The 18,333-nt window shown below is 35.8% G+C and overlaps 1 protein-coding gene across 1 annotated transcript in view; it reads left to right on the top strand.

Annotated features, from left to right (window-relative positions):
• LOC108237370 (CUB and sushi domain-containing protein 1) overlaps positions 1-18,333 on the top strand; it is a 390,396-nt gene that overhangs the window by 350,122 nt on the left and 21,941 nt on the right. The window contains exons 54-62 of the mRNA XM_017418738.3: positions 571-768; positions 1,999-2,172; positions 4,575-4,748; positions 4,915-5,088; positions 7,649-7,837; positions 10,779-10,955; positions 13,360-13,545; positions 17,029-17,205; positions 17,771-17,956. Coding sequence (XP_017274227.1) covers positions 571-768; positions 1,999-2,172; positions 4,575-4,748; positions 4,915-5,088; positions 7,649-7,837; positions 10,779-10,955; positions 13,360-13,545; positions 17,029-17,205; positions 17,771-17,956 — 1,635 coding nt within the window. The remainder of the gene's footprint in view (positions 1-570; positions 769-1,998; positions 2,173-4,574; positions 4,749-4,914; positions 5,089-7,648; positions 7,838-10,778; positions 10,956-13,359; positions 13,546-17,028; positions 17,206-17,770; positions 17,957-18,333) is intronic.

The following is an 18,333-nucleotide window of genomic DNA, read 5'->3' as shown; positions in this document are numbered from 1 at the left end:
TTTTAAGGGTTGTTAAGGTGTTATTATAAATTGTTCTGCTGTTTTAAGGGTTTGTTCTGAAGTTTTACTGGTCTGTTCTGCTGTTTTTAAGGATTTTTTTGCTTTTTTATTAATAGTTCTGCTGTTTTAATGTCCTTTCAGGCGTTCTTAAGGTTTTGCTATTTTTAGGTTCTGTTCTGCTTTTTGGGATGTTTTCAAGGTTCTTTCAGCTATTTTTCAGGATTCTTGTGCTGTTTCAAGGATTGTTCTGCAATTTTAAGGATCATTCTGCTAATTTTAAGTATTGTTCTGTTATTTTTAAGGATTATTCTGTTACTTTTAAGCATTTTTCTGCAGTTTTAAGGGTTTGTTCCGCCTAGTTTCAGCTTCTTCAGCAGCTTTCAGTCAAATCATTCAGCAAAAAAGCATTCACACTGCATTTTTGCAGGAAATGCAATTTCTCTAGTTTCCATTGGAATCTTCATGTTCACTGAAAACCAAACAAAAAGAACCCCATCTACTTTCATTTTTGCTACTGTCTGGAACAGTTCTCAGATATAATGAAAATATTTATTTATCCACTTTTTACAGCTGTGCATTGCTCCAGCATTGAAGGTGCCTTGTCGGATCATATGACCTACCGCCTACTCTCTGGTAGGCTGGGAGACTTTGGGTCTGTGGTGATGCTGGAATGCTCAACAGGATATTATTTGAGTGTTGGGCATCGGACTCTTCATTGTCTTGCCAATGGGACCTGGGAGGGGTCAGATGATCCAGCTACTTGCAAAAGTAAGTTTTAATTCATACATGAACACTAAAATAATATTTAATGCATATAAAGTTTTCTTTGTGGTTTGGCTTTAAAAATATCAATATTTTTAGCTGCATTATTACATATGTGTGTAATTTCTATATAACACACACACATAATCATGTGCTTGAAACACTTTTTGTCCACTTGTGTTCTATACTGCTAAAATACAGTTATTTTATTTATCTTAACTTTCATTTTAGAGATGAGTAACCCTATGAAACAAGAGAAAAAGATACCTTATTACACTCAAACATTCAGTGATGCAACAGTATGAGCTGGCGACATATAGTACACAGAAAGAAAAACAATAGATAAAAATACTCTGCAATTACTTCTACAACCTGTCACGCATTAGTTATAAAAAAATAACATACCCACAAGCACTGCAGATGGAAAAATTAGAGTAAGTTACTCTGTTTGGTAGCTTTTGTTGTTTTAATTAGGTCTGTGCTTTTTTTTTCTTCTTTTTTTGTTGTATGATAAAAAACATTGCACATCCTCATACTTTGAAAAATCAGAGATATGCTGAAAAGTACAGATGCTTTTTTTATTAGCTTATGTGCACGTACATATGTTTTTCCTTTTCCTTCACTAATCCTTCTTTTATATGAGTTACCAGGGGTATACTGTATATGATTTGAAATGCCTTAGGATAAAAACCACTGCAGATTATCTTGGGACTTTGACAACTGTTTTTATGCAGAATACAGCTCGTACATCCTGAATGTGGGGTACATGTCGGTAGGAGTCAAAGACTGTGTTTTCACAAAAGACAGTGATACTCTGCGTTGTGCCTGTGCTGCTTATTTCTTAAGGCAAATTTATGTGAGAACAGTGTGATTCTGAAAACTTTCTAATGCAGAATCTTTTTGTGTTGCATTACGTGTTGTAAATGAAATGCCAGTGATGAAATGTGTACCCGGTCTGTTAAATGTTATCATTTTAAATTTGTTGTTGACTAGAACTGTGACTTATTTAGCTAGATTTTCAAGTAAGTTATTTATTTAAGCTGACCAAACAAGGTAACAGTAGAAGCACCTCATAGGAATTGGATAATATTACAACAGTGACTTTCTTAAGTTGTCCTTTAATATGAGATTAGTTTATATTTGATAAAAGTAGGTCTCTCACAGTATTATGCAGTAATATTTCAACTTTTTTTTCAATTATATCTTTTATAACAATATTTAAATTTTATTGTTTAGTGATCTCCTGTGGAGAACTTCCTTCCCCACCCTTTGGTACCAAACTTGGGACACTGACTACATTTGGAGCAACTGCAATCTTCATGTGTAATCATGGCTACACGCTGGTAGGGTCCCATGTTAGAGAATGTGGTGCTGATGGGCTGTGGAGTGGTGCAGAAACAAGATGTTTAGGTAAGATCTGTGAAATGGGATTGTATGTTATTCCAATGTCTATACTATGTCAACTTGGCATAAAAGTTAACAATCTGATCAACAGTGAAAACATCTTCTGTGAACTAAATGTCTGAATTATCAAACACAGAGACAAAGTCAGACGTATCAAGGATGAAATGTGTTAAGCTGTCTGAGTAATTTCATTAAAGTATCATCCTCAGCATACATTAACTTTGGCCTTTTGCACCATACATAAATAATCTCTTGAATATTTATTTATTTATTTTACATTCTTGTTTAAAAGCCATTCTGCATACTATCAATCATTAGGTGAGATGTATTTTTATTTCTGCAAATTTTCAACACTTTTATAGCTGCTTTTTGTTAAAACTATTTCCATATATTGTTTCCTCTAAAGGTTCTTACGGCTGTGAGCTTCTTGTCCCATCTTGTTGCATGCATGGCTCCTTAAGGGTTCTTTAAGCAGGCGTAAATAAACCTTTTCTTGAGTTTAATCATTTACCTGCTGTAAAAGCATTTTTATCTGATATTCCAGGTAATTATAGGTTTTATTCTTTAGTTTAATTGTATTTTTTCTACAATTTATTAGGACTAAATTTGATCAGTTGCTGCATAAATGACTGAAGTGTATCTATGCCACTGTCTGCCTCAAGGATGAATCAATTCAATACATTTTGAAAGACTGTATTTTTCCAAAGTTTATTTATGTTATCCAAATATATCTTTGTTGGATATAGTCCAAAAGCTTTATAACTTCATGACTCTAATTTAAAAAAATAAATCTTTTTTTGTTTTAATTTGTAATTTTACTGATGACCTGAAATCAAGATTAAATTTGTTCAATGGTTCATGCAAGGTAAACACTACTAGCACTACATGCTTAGTTCCTTAGATACTGCTCCTTCCTTGTTATTTTAGCAAAATCTTGTTAACCTAAAATAATTTAGTGGTTTGTTTTAAAACTAGAAATTGTTTATCATTTTTACCTGCAAAGTTTGGAAACTTTTTTTCTTCATACTCACTTAGCTTATTAGCATAAACAAAATCTGTGCTCAGGATTTGCTAAACATTTACATGCAACTGTAGGAATCTTACAGCTAAGGTTTTCTGACTTTCATAATATTCCTTGGAAACTATTATGCAAGCAATCATAGGCAAGGTATTTTTGCAATATGTTTAATGTAGTTAAACTCCCATTACCATGGCCATCAGATGTACTGAGTTTAGACCTTTTTTTTTTTCAAACATGAATAAAGCACCATCGCTGCATATAACAAATGATTTTTAATGGCTTGTATTACTTAATGTTTTTTTTTTCCTTTTTTAATCAGAGGGAGTTTAACTGCAAGCATCAGTCACCAATTGAAACTAGACAGTGAGCCTGGTATACAAGGGGCATACATGAATGATAGGACGTGTGTTTGTTCAACTCAGGTTTGCGCTCCTATCAAGACCTTGGCTGAAAGAGCTCCATCTAGCCATCATGCTTCCATCCAAAACAACATATTATTAGTGTGCTTTTGGAGGATAGCAAATTGTTTTTAAAATACTACTTTTTCAGTTTGTGATAAAATTATTAATCTGGAACTTTATGCATTTTTGAAATCAGATCATCTTCACTTATTGGAAAAACTTTGTCTCTTTACAGTAAATTTATATCAGTGTGAAACAATGGAAAGCTGTATTATAATAATTTACACTTTGTGCATTAAGACAACTAAATATAGTGATTACCCAGTTATTTACTTTTGGACATTTTAGCAACATTCTTATGATAAGATAGCTGGACAAAGATATTAATTAGTTGGTGTTCATGGTTGAGGTAAAAAAGAAATATCTGAACATTTATAAGAAAAAGAACAATTTTCAAAAAGTAATCCTTTAAATGTTTATTTCACAGCATCATTATTTAAGAATGCTTTGTTTAGTAATTTTAGAAGCTATACAATTCCAAAATAAGATAAAAAAAACAAAACAAAAAAAACGTACTTTTAGTCAGTGACTGCATCATGATCTAGGACTGGCTTTTAAACACAGGTAATGGTTTGTTTAAATGGTGAAAGTTGTTGAATGCAAGTGACTGTTTCTCAGCCATCTCTTAAGTGTTAAAGTTTCTAGAAGTCATAAAAGGATATGGTAGTCCAAGGCTGCTTAGGAAAATCATACAATTTGTTCAAATGTAGTAACTTTAACAAACCTTTTGTGCATGTGCAATTGCTGCATTCTTCAGAGTTTAAACACTAATTAGCAGATGCACTGTTTTCAAGGCCAAGGCTATCAGAGATTTGTGTATTGAAATGTTCGAAATATTTTAAAGTCATGCCCTAAGAAGCATTGAACAAGCTTAGAGTTAAAGTTCTTAATATCAACATATGAATGTGTCACTTTGTCTCTTTCAGCTGGTCACTGTGACTCTCCAGATCCTATAGTCAACGGCCACATTAGTGGAGATGGATCTAGTTATCGTGACACAGTGGTATACCAGTGCATGTTAGGATACAGACTAATTGGCACATCTGTCAGAATCTGTCAGCAGGACCATCGGTGGTCTGGAATAACACCTGTCTGTGTCCGTAAGTACACATGATATCAATGTCTTGCCTTTGTTGACTTGAATTTTATTGCTATATTTTATCTCAAACTGTTGGATACAAAATATCAGGTGGAAGAAAAACGCAAATGCTAAATGTATATATCAAAATTTTCATCCATCTTCTCTTGTGTTTCTGGATTTCTTAGCCATCACTTGTGGTCACCCAGGAAATCCAGCCAATGGGCGAACCAACGGCAGCGAGTTCAACCTTAATGATGTAGTCAACTTCACCTGCAATAAGGGTTACATCCTGAGTGGAAATGCTCGTGCTCAGTGCCGACTCAACGGGCAGTGGAGCAGCCCTTTACCTGTCTGCAAAGGTTACAAACATATATGTTACACAAAGTTATATGCATGCAGATCTTAAGAAGACTTTATTTTTCAGCCTGATGAGATTAGATAAAAAAGGTATTGTGTTTTACCTCATTTTATCTGTTGGTATGAGCAAGAAGATGTAGCTGTTAACTTAAGTTCTTCTCACAAAAAACATAAACGTATATTGGGGTTGATGTATTCAGTCATTTGCTGGATGAATTTGCTTTTAGCTATATTATATGAACATCACCTTTCGCTGAACTTTAAAATAAAAAAAAAACTGAATTCTTACAGTGCAGACACATACCCTTATGAGTGAGTTGTATTCAGCCACAATTATTACGTAGTGTGTGTGGGTATTGTTAAATAAACTTGCACACTTTTACATGCATATGCACAGCTGGATAAATGTCCAGCAGAGACATATTGGTGTAGAATCTCAGTAATCTAGAACATGGCAAATCCAAAAAAAAAACAGGACGAGTCAAATATCCTGTTTTTTTTTTCTGTCAACTACAGAATAGAAGTCTAGTTGTCTTTTTGTTGTTGTTGTTATTTTTCTTGTTTTTTGGGGGGGGGATTGTCATGAGACATGGTTTTATTCTCAGCTAACCATGCCTGTTTGTTACACCATCAACTACTTCAGACCACTCGTAGTATACCAGTTGTAGCTACCCCCCCCCCCCNACTGCCTGGACACCCACGTACACACGCACACACACACACACGCCGCTACACACTTTAAACGGTTGATATCACATAGCTGCTAACATAGGTTTTCCATCGAAGGAATTCATCGTGGCTTACTTTCTTAATCTTCTCTGATTTTTCTCTCTTATCCCCTCCTTGCCTCCCTCCCTTCTTGTTTTTTTTCTCACAGCAGCAGCTGTCAATTATAAGACTGAAACTTTCTCCATTCCCATAGGGTGCCAAACACACATACACACACTTACTCACTCACACAGTCATCTCCCCCATAGGCCAGAATTTGAGAGAATGTCAGTGTCTCCTGTGGCATGTGGAAAATCATGCTCTACCCCTTTTGGACTGCCATCCAAAAAAGAACTCCAGAAAACTGTTCGGAGTGTGACAAAAGAGAAGTCTAGAAAACCCTGGAATGAGCAACAAGGACAATCTGAAATTCAAGTCCTAGCGTTTAATAAGTGACAGGAAACAGAAATATTATAAAATGTTTACTTTATCATTTAGCTGTGTTCCTAGGCTGTTATGAATAGCAAGAAGTTGAACAATCTTTTAAAAATCTGTGAGTAACCAGACAGATGACTATAACACAGATTAAACTGACAGTTCAGATCTTTTAAAGTGGGTTCTGTAGAAAGGTTCTGAACAATTAATATCTTACCTCACTTAGATAGCTTTGTGAATTTTGGAGAGCTGGAATTAAACAGGAGTTTAATGCTGTCTATATTTACAAGCTAAAAACTAGTCAGAGTTTTTAGCTCAGACCAAAGTGTATTGCTGTTGTCTTTAAACAACAACAATCTGCAAAGGTTCATCACAGGTCATGTGAATGCTGCTTTATAAGTCCTTACATGCCATACATTTCATGGTTATTTACAAAGAATTTCATGGATATTTGCAAGTAAAAATAGTAGCAGCAGCAGCTAGCTGTAGCACATTTGGTGCTACAACTAGCTTGAGGCATTTCCAGGAGGAACATCATAATATTTCTGCTGGAATAACCATGCTTTGTAACATTGATGGTGGAGTAAACTGTGTTTGTATGAACCACTAAGACATTCTTGAGATTGGAGCTATTTTAAGATGGCAGAAATCCACTTTGGTTGTGGGCCCACATCAGATTAGATGTTTGTTCATCAAACTCTGTTTCTACATTCTGAGCTCATTCAAAGCATTTTCTACAACAGGTAAAACATTAATTGTTCACACCTTTTCAACAGAAGCCCACTTCAAACATTCTGAACTGTTCCTTTAACAATACATCAAGGTTTATTTACTTTATTTATCCTAGAGTTTAGGACTGGCCATGTATTGCACGGGGTATACTGGCAAACTAGAGTTGGAAGAAGAGAAGCTTAAAACAAATGTACTGTGCTTCTGGGAAAGTGAAATGATGTGCCACAGGTGTGGGGAGTAATTGGCAGTTCAGCAAGCCACATGTAGACGTAAAGTAAAGGAAAACAACAGGAAACAACAGGAGAGGAATAGTAGAAACAAGAGGGTTAAGGGTGATACAGTTAGACCATGACAGATTCACTCAGAGCTCCATTATGTTCAGAATGGTTCATTTTGTTCTCAAGGTCTTTACCTATAAAAGTTCAAAATTGAGACCTCATTGTTTTTATTCTACCTCCTGTTTTTTTCTAAAAGGAGTTCTAAATAAATAGACAGATTCTAGTAAAATATGTTATTTGTGTTTTGTGTTTAAAGATTTTATGTTTAAAGATTTTTCTCTTTTCAAGTATTTGCAGTGGTATAATGAACATGTAGGCGTGTGAAATCTTCTTGTGTATGGTTGAACGAATAGAGTAGGGAAACATTTGTGTACATATAACTTAATCTGAATTCTGTTCTTCTATGCAGTGGTGAACTGTTCTGACCCAGGCCATGTGGAGAATGGTGTGCGCCAGTCTGGTCTACGATACCCAGAAATCTTCAGCTATGGTGTGACTGTGGCAATCCACTGCAAAAGAGGCTTCTATCTTCTTGGTTCTGCTGTCCTCACATGTCAACATAACGGACTGTGGGACCGACCAATACCTCGCTGCTTAGGTATGACCAAATATCAGTGGGTAAAGTTGCTGTTTTTTTTTCTTTTTTAAGTAAATGTGATAATTCAAAGGGAAAAAGATGTGTTCATTAGCCTTAAAAGATAATAAATTTAAATATTAAAGGACGTGCATAAGAAGGAAAAAAAAGAAAGAACAAAAACAATCAAAAACACAATAACTTTTTCGATAAATGTTTGTAACTGTTGTTAGCCATCATTAAGTTGTCTCATTTTAAAGCAATGTCACAATGTTAGTGATCTTTCCATTTGTACAGCCTGGCAGTAACCAAAACAATATAACTCATGATTAAAGTTTATGGTTGATTTATTCACAGCAACATGTTCATGTTCTGTTATTACAAAACAGTCCCAAATCATTAACCTTTCTACCACAATTATTGGCAGTTGGTAAGATTTGTGTCTGCTCATATTCTGTATTTAGCCATTGCCAAACATTGTAATATGAATCATGATCAAACATCTTTGAGTAGTCTTGTCCTTTGAAAAGTCCTGAGGATTGTTCACAGGTACATTTTCTAGCTTAAGTCCTTCTCTTTGGTTTGTTTAAAGAGAATAACCTTTCCTCTGGCACCTCTCCCAAAAAGGAAAAAAAGAAATCAATGTTTGTTCAGTCTTTTCACTGTAATTGTACTGTCTTTAACATTTCAGATTTTAAGTAAAGCCTGCAGATTCTGAGATGTAACTCTGGTTTCCCTGAGCCTTGTCAGATGACTCTAACATTTTCTATTTCTGAATAAGCTTTATTACTGTATGATGAAAGACCATAATTTGTTTGGAAATCATCATATAAATATTTACAACAAAAATAGCTTTTTTAAATATTGCTGAATAGTCTTTCTTGGAACTGTTCTAACATTCATCTGATTGTTCAAGATAATAAAACTGTCTAAATTTCTGCTTTTATAGAACCTGGCATATTCTCTGATGATCAGGTTATCAAGTGCATTTAATTAGTCAAAGCACTTTGATATAACATCACAGAACACCCTTTTATTGGATCTTGAAGACACGGGAGAATTTCTATCTGTATATATAATGCCTGTATTTTTAACAGAGTTGAGGTGCCTTGTAGTCAAGCCGTTAGAAAAAACAATGTACATGACTGACAATTTTCACCAATATTTCAATTTGATTAGGAGCACCTGACTTTTTTACTGACATTTAATTTCTATAGGAACAGCTGGAAAGAACTTACGTTTTCCACACACTACTTGGCAAATAGTATTCATTACTTTGTTGGGTTTTTTTTGTTAAATAATGGCATTCGCATGTGTTTTTATTGATCTGAGTTGGTATTTACCTACTTTTAAGACCTTGAAAAAAAAACCCAGATTTTATGATTCTTGTTATCATTAAATATACTTTGTAGTACACACCTTAGAGTTTAAATATATGAAGTAACTTTCTTTTATTATTATTTTAAGTTATATAACTGACTGAGTGGCGTTATGACAACACTCTTAAAATGCAGACCCATTATATTTATGATTAGTGGTACATGGCTTTTAAGATAATTTCATGCCAGTTATATTGACATATGTGAAAAGAAAATCTGAATGAAAATTACCTGTCTTCTTTTGAATTTCGGTGAAAAAAAAGAAATGCCTGCAGAAATGTCATCAAAGGCAGATGGATTACTATTTATTTTTTTCTTATTTTCGCCAAGAAAAGCAATATGAGGAGTGAAATGGCTTGAAGAGCCACCAAGATGTCTGTGAGGAGTGAATGAGAAACTGAGAGAAGAGAAGAGGGTTCAAGAAAGAAAGGGAAGTAATCATAACAAAGGGCAGGAGTATGAAAGAAAAAGGCTTAAAGTTTTGTGTGTTGTGTGTATTAGTGTGCATGCTTGTGCAGAAAAAAAAAGTGAGCATATGTCTCTTAAGGCAATAGATGTTCTTGTTAGGAATCTTTCATGGCAGATAGAAACACAGAGATTAAACTAGAGAGTGATGGAAGGCAGCTGATTCACAGATGAACGGAGAAACACAAAGAGGTGAAAGAAGAGCAGGAGGAGGACACAGCAACAGAGAAGTAGAGATGAGGCATCAGACAGAAACAGAAGACGGGGGCAGACTCCGGTGACATACATGTGTCTGTCCATGGAGCATTACATTTGAGAAACAAGGTCTTATCGGAAAATTGGGGGGAGAGGGCTGATGGCTGAGGTGATGACAATGAGGGGGAAGGAGTAATACAAGTTGGGGGCTAAGGGGAGATCCTGGGTGACAAGTCATTTACCAGAAAACAAAAATCAAATTGAGTTTGCTTTTTAAAGCTGCATCTTCTAGAAATGTGTTATGTAAAACATATTTATTTTCTGTTTCTCTTTATTTTTTTATTTTTATTTTTTGGGGGGGTGGGGGTCTATTTCTTTAACACTGTGGAACAATTCATATTACTCAAAAAACAAGGGAGAATTCAATGAGTACCGGCAAAAGTGAGTTTAATTTGACTTGAGTTACTGAGTCAATGCAACTCAGTTTTGGTAGGTTTTAATGACACGACTGCATAGAGTAAGAAAAGCAATTTTAATCATATTCACTAATTTTATTTCATAATTCAAAAAAATGTATCAATTATTTTTATCAATAATTAATCAGCAAAGACCAACTTGTTGAACCACAAACTACACAACAATAATGTTTGTTTCCAGCTGAAAATTGATGCAAACCATGCCTGATTTCAAAAGTAATGTTTACCCTTATTTTTTCTCTGTTAGCCCTGTTTTCTTTGACACAAACACGGTATCAACAAACACTTGAGATAATCCCTCACTTTCTCTTGTTGTCAGCTTTAGCTGTTGTCTGCAGCAACCCGGCTGCACTATCTAATGCAGTTATGTATCTGCAATCTATTGCTGGATGCAATCACACACTCCAAACCCCACTAACTTTCTCTTTCAATCTCTCACCATGTCTGCAGCCATATCCTGCGGTGACCCCGGTGTGCCACCCAACGCAGCAGTATCTGGAACTCACAGTTGGACGTATGGTTCAGTGCTGCAGTACTCCTGTCTGCCTGGCGGGGTCCTTGTGGGCAACACTACTCGCCACTGTCAGGAGGATGGCACGTGGAGTGGGGCTCCACCCTACTGCACTGGTAAAAATAATTTAATAGATGAAGCTCTATGTTTGAATAATGTGATGTTCATTTGGAAAACTATCAGATTTAAATATCTCTGTACAAGAATTGACAAGTTGATAAATGAGGCCAGACTTTGAAATCATCACATTGTCAACAATGAAATGTGTATCAGTAATATTACAGAACCAGAAAAAAAGAAATGCACTTGTAATTTTACTGTTGAATAAACAGTGTGGGCATCAAGGGCAGTGCGAGCCCATCAGATTGGCCAAATACTGTATATTATTGACAGGCAGAGCATGAATGCATGGCACTTAAAATATAATAGCCTATTATTGCAGACCAAGCCATCTTTGCAATATTCATATTGTGGACATTACTTGTGCAGTGTACCCAAACTGAGAATAGAAAAGTTCTACCATATGTGACTTTGCTACTAAAAATAAGTTTTCAAAACAGCCTTGTGTTTGTCTCTAAGCTTTTACTCTACACTCAAGGCACAATTAAATTAAGCAAAGTCAATCAAATACAGAAACCAAAACTGTAAAATAAGTAAAGACCGAGATTCATACTAACGGTAGGTTAAAGTAAAAGGTTTTTTTTTGTTGTTGTTGTTTATTTGTTTGTTTGTTTTTGCCTGAGGAAACAGAGCTACATGTATGCCATGTAACATTAACAGTCACTAACTAAATCTGTCAGGTACATGTGATGAACTGATTTATAGTGTATCTGAAAGTCTCCATCTTTAAAAAAAAATACATTTTGACTTTATATTAGTTGTGAATGCATTCAAGTTGTGACTGTAAAGGAATGCCACCTATATCACTGAGTCTGTGGCTGAAAGTGTCTTTCTTCTGTTAATGTCACAGTTAAACTCTAACTGCATGAGTGTATTCCAAGAGTAGATTTAAAAAATTCCACAATCTGAGGCATAAATAACACACCTGAGGAGACATCATAATTTGAAATCAGTTAATCATTTTAATAACTGAAAAACTGCAGCAAGCTGTTTATAGCCTTGATTATAATTACCTACCTCTGGCTTATCAAAAACAAACCGTGTGACCATACTGCCCTCCTTACTCATTTTTCTCTCCATACTGTAAAAAATAACTACCACGGGTAAAAAAAATGTGTCAACATTTTTAAGACCTTTTGAAACATGATTCTAGTAATTTATCTTGATATATATATTATCAAGAGATAAATTTAAAGTTAAATTCAAAAACAGTGAAATAGTCCTACAAATATTGTGCTAAACGTAATGCCTTCTTGAGTTACATTGCTGGACAAGTGCACAAGTTTTTGTTAGATTAAAATCTGTTTTTTTTTTGTAGTAGTAGTAGACTAAAATATCTCTGGTTGCAGTAGTATGGACCTAAAAGCAGCCACAGGTGATACAGCACTAAGCACCAGCCTCAGTGACACTGCTCCATAGAGTCTTATCAAACTCGACCCAGATATCAGATAAAGGGTTGAAATCCGAATGTCCCGGGTGAGATCAGTCTGTTTGATCCAGGAAAGGGGCAAACACATTCTGTCAGAGCAAGCATAGCATGAGCTTTCAGAGTCATCTGTTTCACAGACTAAGTGCCTACCATTCCACTGTTTACTGAGAGTTACTTGGCTCATTCTGCATGTGCAGGAAACAACCGAGAGTAAGAAGGAGGGAGAATCTTTGTTCACTGAACAGGTTGTAAGTGTTGCTCGGCAGTAGGCTTACACAGACCCCACAACAGTATAACTGATCATTTCCGAACTCAGCATCTACTGTCTCAATAGCTGAAATGCAATAAGCTTACGCTGCTGGCCTCAAAACAGAACACTCAGCAGGGCAGAATCCAACCTGCAGCTAAAGACTTCATTGAGATGCAAGACTCTGCATTTAAAGCTGTACCCGGTTAAACTCACAAATCCCTCCAAACAATATGTTGCTGCCTAAATTGTGACGAGTTTTATATGTTAAATGCTAAAATAGTTTGGAGTAGCCTACTTACAAAGTATATTCCAGTTTGCATATTTGGGTGTATGCATGCTTGTGTGTGCCACTAAATTCAAAGTATGGAGAGGAAAAAACGCTATTCCTGCAGAACAACCTCTTAAACTGATATTCTGAATACAAAATACAGACATTTTTGGTATAGTTGCCCCAGTCAGAAACATTTACTCTCACTGGTTTCAAGATAGATTTCACAAACTCATTAAAGGAGTACAGACACCAGCTTAATGCAGCTCTTCCTTCACATTACCTGTGTCTGGTTCAACTAGGTTTGCTGTCCAAATGGGTGTAGTTTAGTCTGTGGTGTATATGTTTACATCTCATCAGCCCTGAATTGCATGGAGGTGCTTGGTTCTTTCATTGATGTACACATTTTGTTGCACTTGGTACATTAACTTAATGTTTCCCTTTTCACTAAAGGTGCTGTTGCTGGAGTATGTGGAGACCCAGGGATCCCTCCCCATGGTGCCCGATTGGGAGGGGAAGAATTTAAGACCAAGAGCCTTCTGCGTTTTAGCTGTGAGGCAGGATATAGTTTGATTGGCTCTGCTGAGAGGACATGCCTTCACAATGGCAGCTGGAGTGGTACACAGCCTGTGTGTCAAGGTAAGAAATGTGAAAATGACCACTTTTGTGGCTCCTATTGTTATCTGCTGATCGGGTTATGGAAAGATTATTTAAAAGTTTTTAGAAATTTGGACTTTTGACAAAATACCTCTATTTTTGTGTCACATCACTTGGTTTTGCATTATTGAGAATCAAAGAAGTGATTGTTCTACTGAGCAAATTATATATTTTTTGTGCTGCTGTAAACAGATTTCTATTTATACAATCCTTTTTATTGACCTTATTTTATTGGGGAAAAAATGCTACTGCTTTATTTATGCAAGGGACTGTGATGTGACAACAAAACATATCGAGAGCTGTTTATCTTGGTCAAACATTTTGATACTAAGTTATTCCTAGCTCATTCCCTGTGGGTCCCAACCCAGTTTCTTTAAAACATTGTAGCAAAAAATAACAATGTTATAAAATGAGCCAGTCCAACTTCTGCATAAATTCTTAGTGCATTTGAGTGATACGATTTTTTTTCAGCATTTATTGTAAAAATATAAATTAGCTGAGCCTCAGAATATGACAAGTGAAGCCTGTTTTTAGAAACATACAGCTACAGCAATGTCTGTTTTCTTGGCACACTACTTACAGTAAGCAACTGAGCCATTATCAAGCAATGAATGTTATACTGTATATTATACATTATAAGAATAGGAGATGCTCACTCATCGCTTATATGTGCCAGCTCTGGGATAAATAGAGTATTTATGAAGTAAGATAGATATAAACTCCAAATGTATTACACTTGAACTTATCTGATCTTTTTTGTCCTCAATCAATAACACCACAACAGTCAACAAAGTTGCTCCAATCTTCACAAAAATATACATTTCAGGAGGCAGTTACTTATGAATGTATGTATGTGTACTTATATAAATAAAGTTTTACTTACTTACTTACTTTGTTAGAAAAGGTTACTTAAAACAAAAGTTGCAAGAGCCATCTTATATTTGTGCTCAACTTGTCTCACAGTCAAAAAAAGACAAAATACCTTTAACCGATTGCTACTGGCGATAACACGGTTACTAACATAAATTAATGAGCGTTTCAGCATGTTTCCAACAAAGTTTTGAACACATCAACTTTCAGGTAGTATGGCTCTTACGCAGCAGTCTAAAATTCACACGACTGTAAAACAAATATGAAACATTTATAGAGCTACGTACATGATGCTTCATTGTTTTTCACAAAAATGAATATTTATAACACAGCAGAAAAATTAACATCATGAAGGAAGTTTCTAGAATTAGCCATTTCTAAAAAAAAATTCTAAGTTTCAGACTTGTTTGTGCATATTTATGTAAGTGTGGCCCAGATGCAAAGTTCAGTATTGAAGTGTCTCGCTCCTAACCAAATGAGCTGGATCATCTATGGTTCTGCTAATAAAGTGCATTCTTTATAGCAGCAGTTTTCAAAGAAACTCTTTAGGCCCATGGGAATCTAGGGGAAATTAAAGTGGGTCCCCACAGTGCTGGAGAGACACTGGAGTCCCACGCTGCTGTCTGTTACCTTCCAGTTCCCTCCTCAAAGATTGATCTGAATAAAGCACAAGAACTCTGCTGTGTTGTTTTAGGATCAGTTAGTTTGATGAGTTGTTATTTGAGGAGTGAGTCATACGGTTTCCATGTACATCTGAGTATCACTGAGTGACTGTGAGACAAAACATCACTAATATACAAAAATCAGATAAAGACAAGAACAAAAAGTTTGCTGCTATAAATAAGCAAAAACAGGTATCTGCAGTTTTATATATAGTTGTCTCCTATTTGATCTATTGCATTTCGAGTCAATAAAGTTCATCTGCCATTGAAGATAAAATAAAAAAAATTCCAGGGCTGCAAACATTACTACTTTTTGTTTTACAATACAGAACTTTTTAAAGTGAACTCTAATATATTATTTCTTTGTCAGCAATCAATATCTTTAAATTTTATTTCTTTTTGGTGAAAACAAAGCTATAAGCACAAAACTATAGAATGTAGCTTTACTAGTCTCTGTGAGATTTTATTATAGATAAGCTCTAAATTTCTTTTTTCCATTCTGAGTTGTGGTTTGTTTACACATACTGAAAAACCAACATGAAAATATAGCCCTCAAGTCTTAGAATTTCAGGGGAAAAAAAAATAATAAAAAAACCACCCACACACCTCAGAGATGTGTGTCTGTTTGCCTGTGCCAGTGTCTATGTTTCTGTAAGGCTAATTATTTAGGTCTGTCTACAGTTGTTTTTCATTAGGCTAATAGTGGGTAAAAGTTGATTCTGAAAGGGTGAGACATCTATCACTGAGACACAAACACAAAGAAATCCATACACACTTCCACACACAAATGCATACACATCTACAGGCTGCTGGTACAACACATGCCCCAACACTGCTAGATGAAAAGATCAGCATCAAGCTTTTAAGGGTCCTAACAAATGGATCCAATCAATAGGTGGTTGATTGTTTAGGCCTGTCAGCTGTCATGATCTTATTAGTGAAATGTGCTGTGGTTAGTTGCTAATTCCTGCAGATTCTGTTAATGTGCTTTGCCAGCAAACTGAAGTTTAATGAATCAAAGGTTTAGACCTTTCCTGTCTGCTTTTAAGGACCCTTTCTTTTTTATCTTTAGAACCAAAAATGGATTTTAATAGTGTGATATGTCCATCATTTCACTGTGGAAACTGAAAATAAGGATTATATCACTACATATTAAAGGAATAGGCATGATTTTTTAAAGTTTTGTTCCGTTGAGTTGTTATCAATAGCTAATATTTTAACTGAATTGTATATTTTAAATTTTATATTTTAAACTCATCTTGATCTAATAACAACAACAACAACAACAATAGTGAATCATTTGTCTACTGCTCCTAGTAAAATATCACACCTTTAAAAATCTGAAAAGTCCCTTTCAGTTTTGTAGAAGAACTTTGAAATAAGATTTGAAAAGCCCCACCATGTTCTGTATCTAAACTGTGTTCTTCTGAAGACAAGTCAGGAAGGACATTTGTCCACAAGTAGTAGCTGATAAATTGGCTCTGCAGCCCTGATGCATGACCAGTTCTGCTTCTGTCGTTTGTCTTGTCTACAAATATTAAATCTGCCAGCCCTATTAGCTGACTCTGTCTTTTTCCCCCTCTGCCAGCATTCATAACTAGGCAGCATCCAACCTTTGTATGTTTTTAATGCTTTAAACAGTAGCCCTATGTCAGATATCATTGGCTCTGTCAATTTAGTAGCAGCTTCATGTTAACTTACAGTGCACAACTTTAACACTGACTACCTGCCACACAGTGTTAGGAGTCAGTTCAACAACACTGAGTTATTTGTCAGACTTGATAGCTCAAAGATATATTTTATGGTATTTCCGTATGTCTCGGTAGATCATCTTATTGTCACGTCAGATCAGCACAGATCGAGAGGAAGACAGCATTGTTTATACCAACTGCTAATTTTAATCAACACTGACTGGTATTTTCTCTATTCTCAGCTGTGTCCTGTGGTAACCCTGGAACCCCCGCACATGGCAGAATTGTCTTCAGTGACGGCATCACGTTCGGCAGCTCTGTGGCTTACGCATGTTGGGAAGGATTCAAAACGTCTGGCCTGACCACCAGACACTGCACAACGAATGGGACGTGGACGGGTCAGCCCCCAGATTGCACTGGTAGGACAGCTTTAACCTAATTACTAGAGTCATTTTTTAAATTTCAGCAGCATGAAGTGTAGCCATTATTACAATAAATTAGAAAAGGGTGGGCTGGCTTTATTAAAGCAGTAAAGTATCATTAGGGGTGGCTGTTCATTCTTTATTTGGTTACTTTTCAAGTAGATTGAATGGTGGTATAAACTGAGCATGGATTGGGTATCTAACTGCAGAATATTGAGTGTGGAAAGTTGTGTGTATGTGTCTGAACTTTCAACATGTTCAGTTCAGTGGAGGCAGACATACATTTTGGGAAAAGGAGATATAGAATGTAGGAGGTAGAACGAAAAAAAAAAGCTAGGTTGTATATCAAGGGAGTTAAGGAAGGCTGTCTGTGAGGAAGAAATGTAAAAATGTTTTCCACTCTATGATTGAAAGCACAGTAAGTAAAGCTGTATTTATAGTAAAAAGAACAAATACAACAGACATGCCAAAAAAAGTCCCCTGTGCTCTCCTACAGTTGAAACATCATCTGACAGATGTATTTCTTACTTCACCAACAAAGTTTTTATCTTACTTTTTGTAGTGATCAGTTGTGGAGACCCCGGCCCTGTAGCCAACGGCATCTATTTTGGAAGTGAGTTTACCTTCAACCACACAGTAGCCTACCGCTGTAACCCTGGTTATTTGATGGAACTGCCTGGGACTGGACACAGTGTTCTGCGCTGCAGTAAAGATGGAACCTGGAACCAAACCAAACCCAGCTGCAAAGGTATCAGAAACTATCCCTGCAAGAAGCACTGTTAGTATTTAGTGTCATTTAGCATCTGGTTGCTATTTAGAAAAAGCTCTGTGGGTATGTGTGTGGGTGTGTGCAGTTCCACAGGTAAGAGTCCAAAACTGCTCTAATCTTTAAACACAAGTTTCGAAGAAGCTCATTTCAGTAATAGCCAAAGCAGTCTACCAGGAACAACACCAATGAGAGAGAGGAGTCACAAACAAAAGTGCATGTTGACAATCAGGATTTCGAAATAGAAAAAATATGTCATCACAAATGTCATGCTCTAGAGTTAGCCTACCATATTCACGTGTTGATATTCAAATGCTGCTAATTTATACCAAGACTAGCTTTGCAACAGCCACAAAACC

This window comes from Kryptolebias marmoratus, linkage group LG15, assembly GCF_001649575.2.
Source record: "Kryptolebias marmoratus isolate JLee-2015 linkage group LG15, ASM164957v2, whole genome shotgun sequence".
NCBI classification, from domain to species: domain Eukaryota; kingdom Metazoa; phylum Chordata; class Actinopteri; order Cyprinodontiformes; family Rivulidae; genus Kryptolebias; species Kryptolebias marmoratus.
This window is presented reverse-complemented; position numbering and strand designations above follow the sequence as displayed.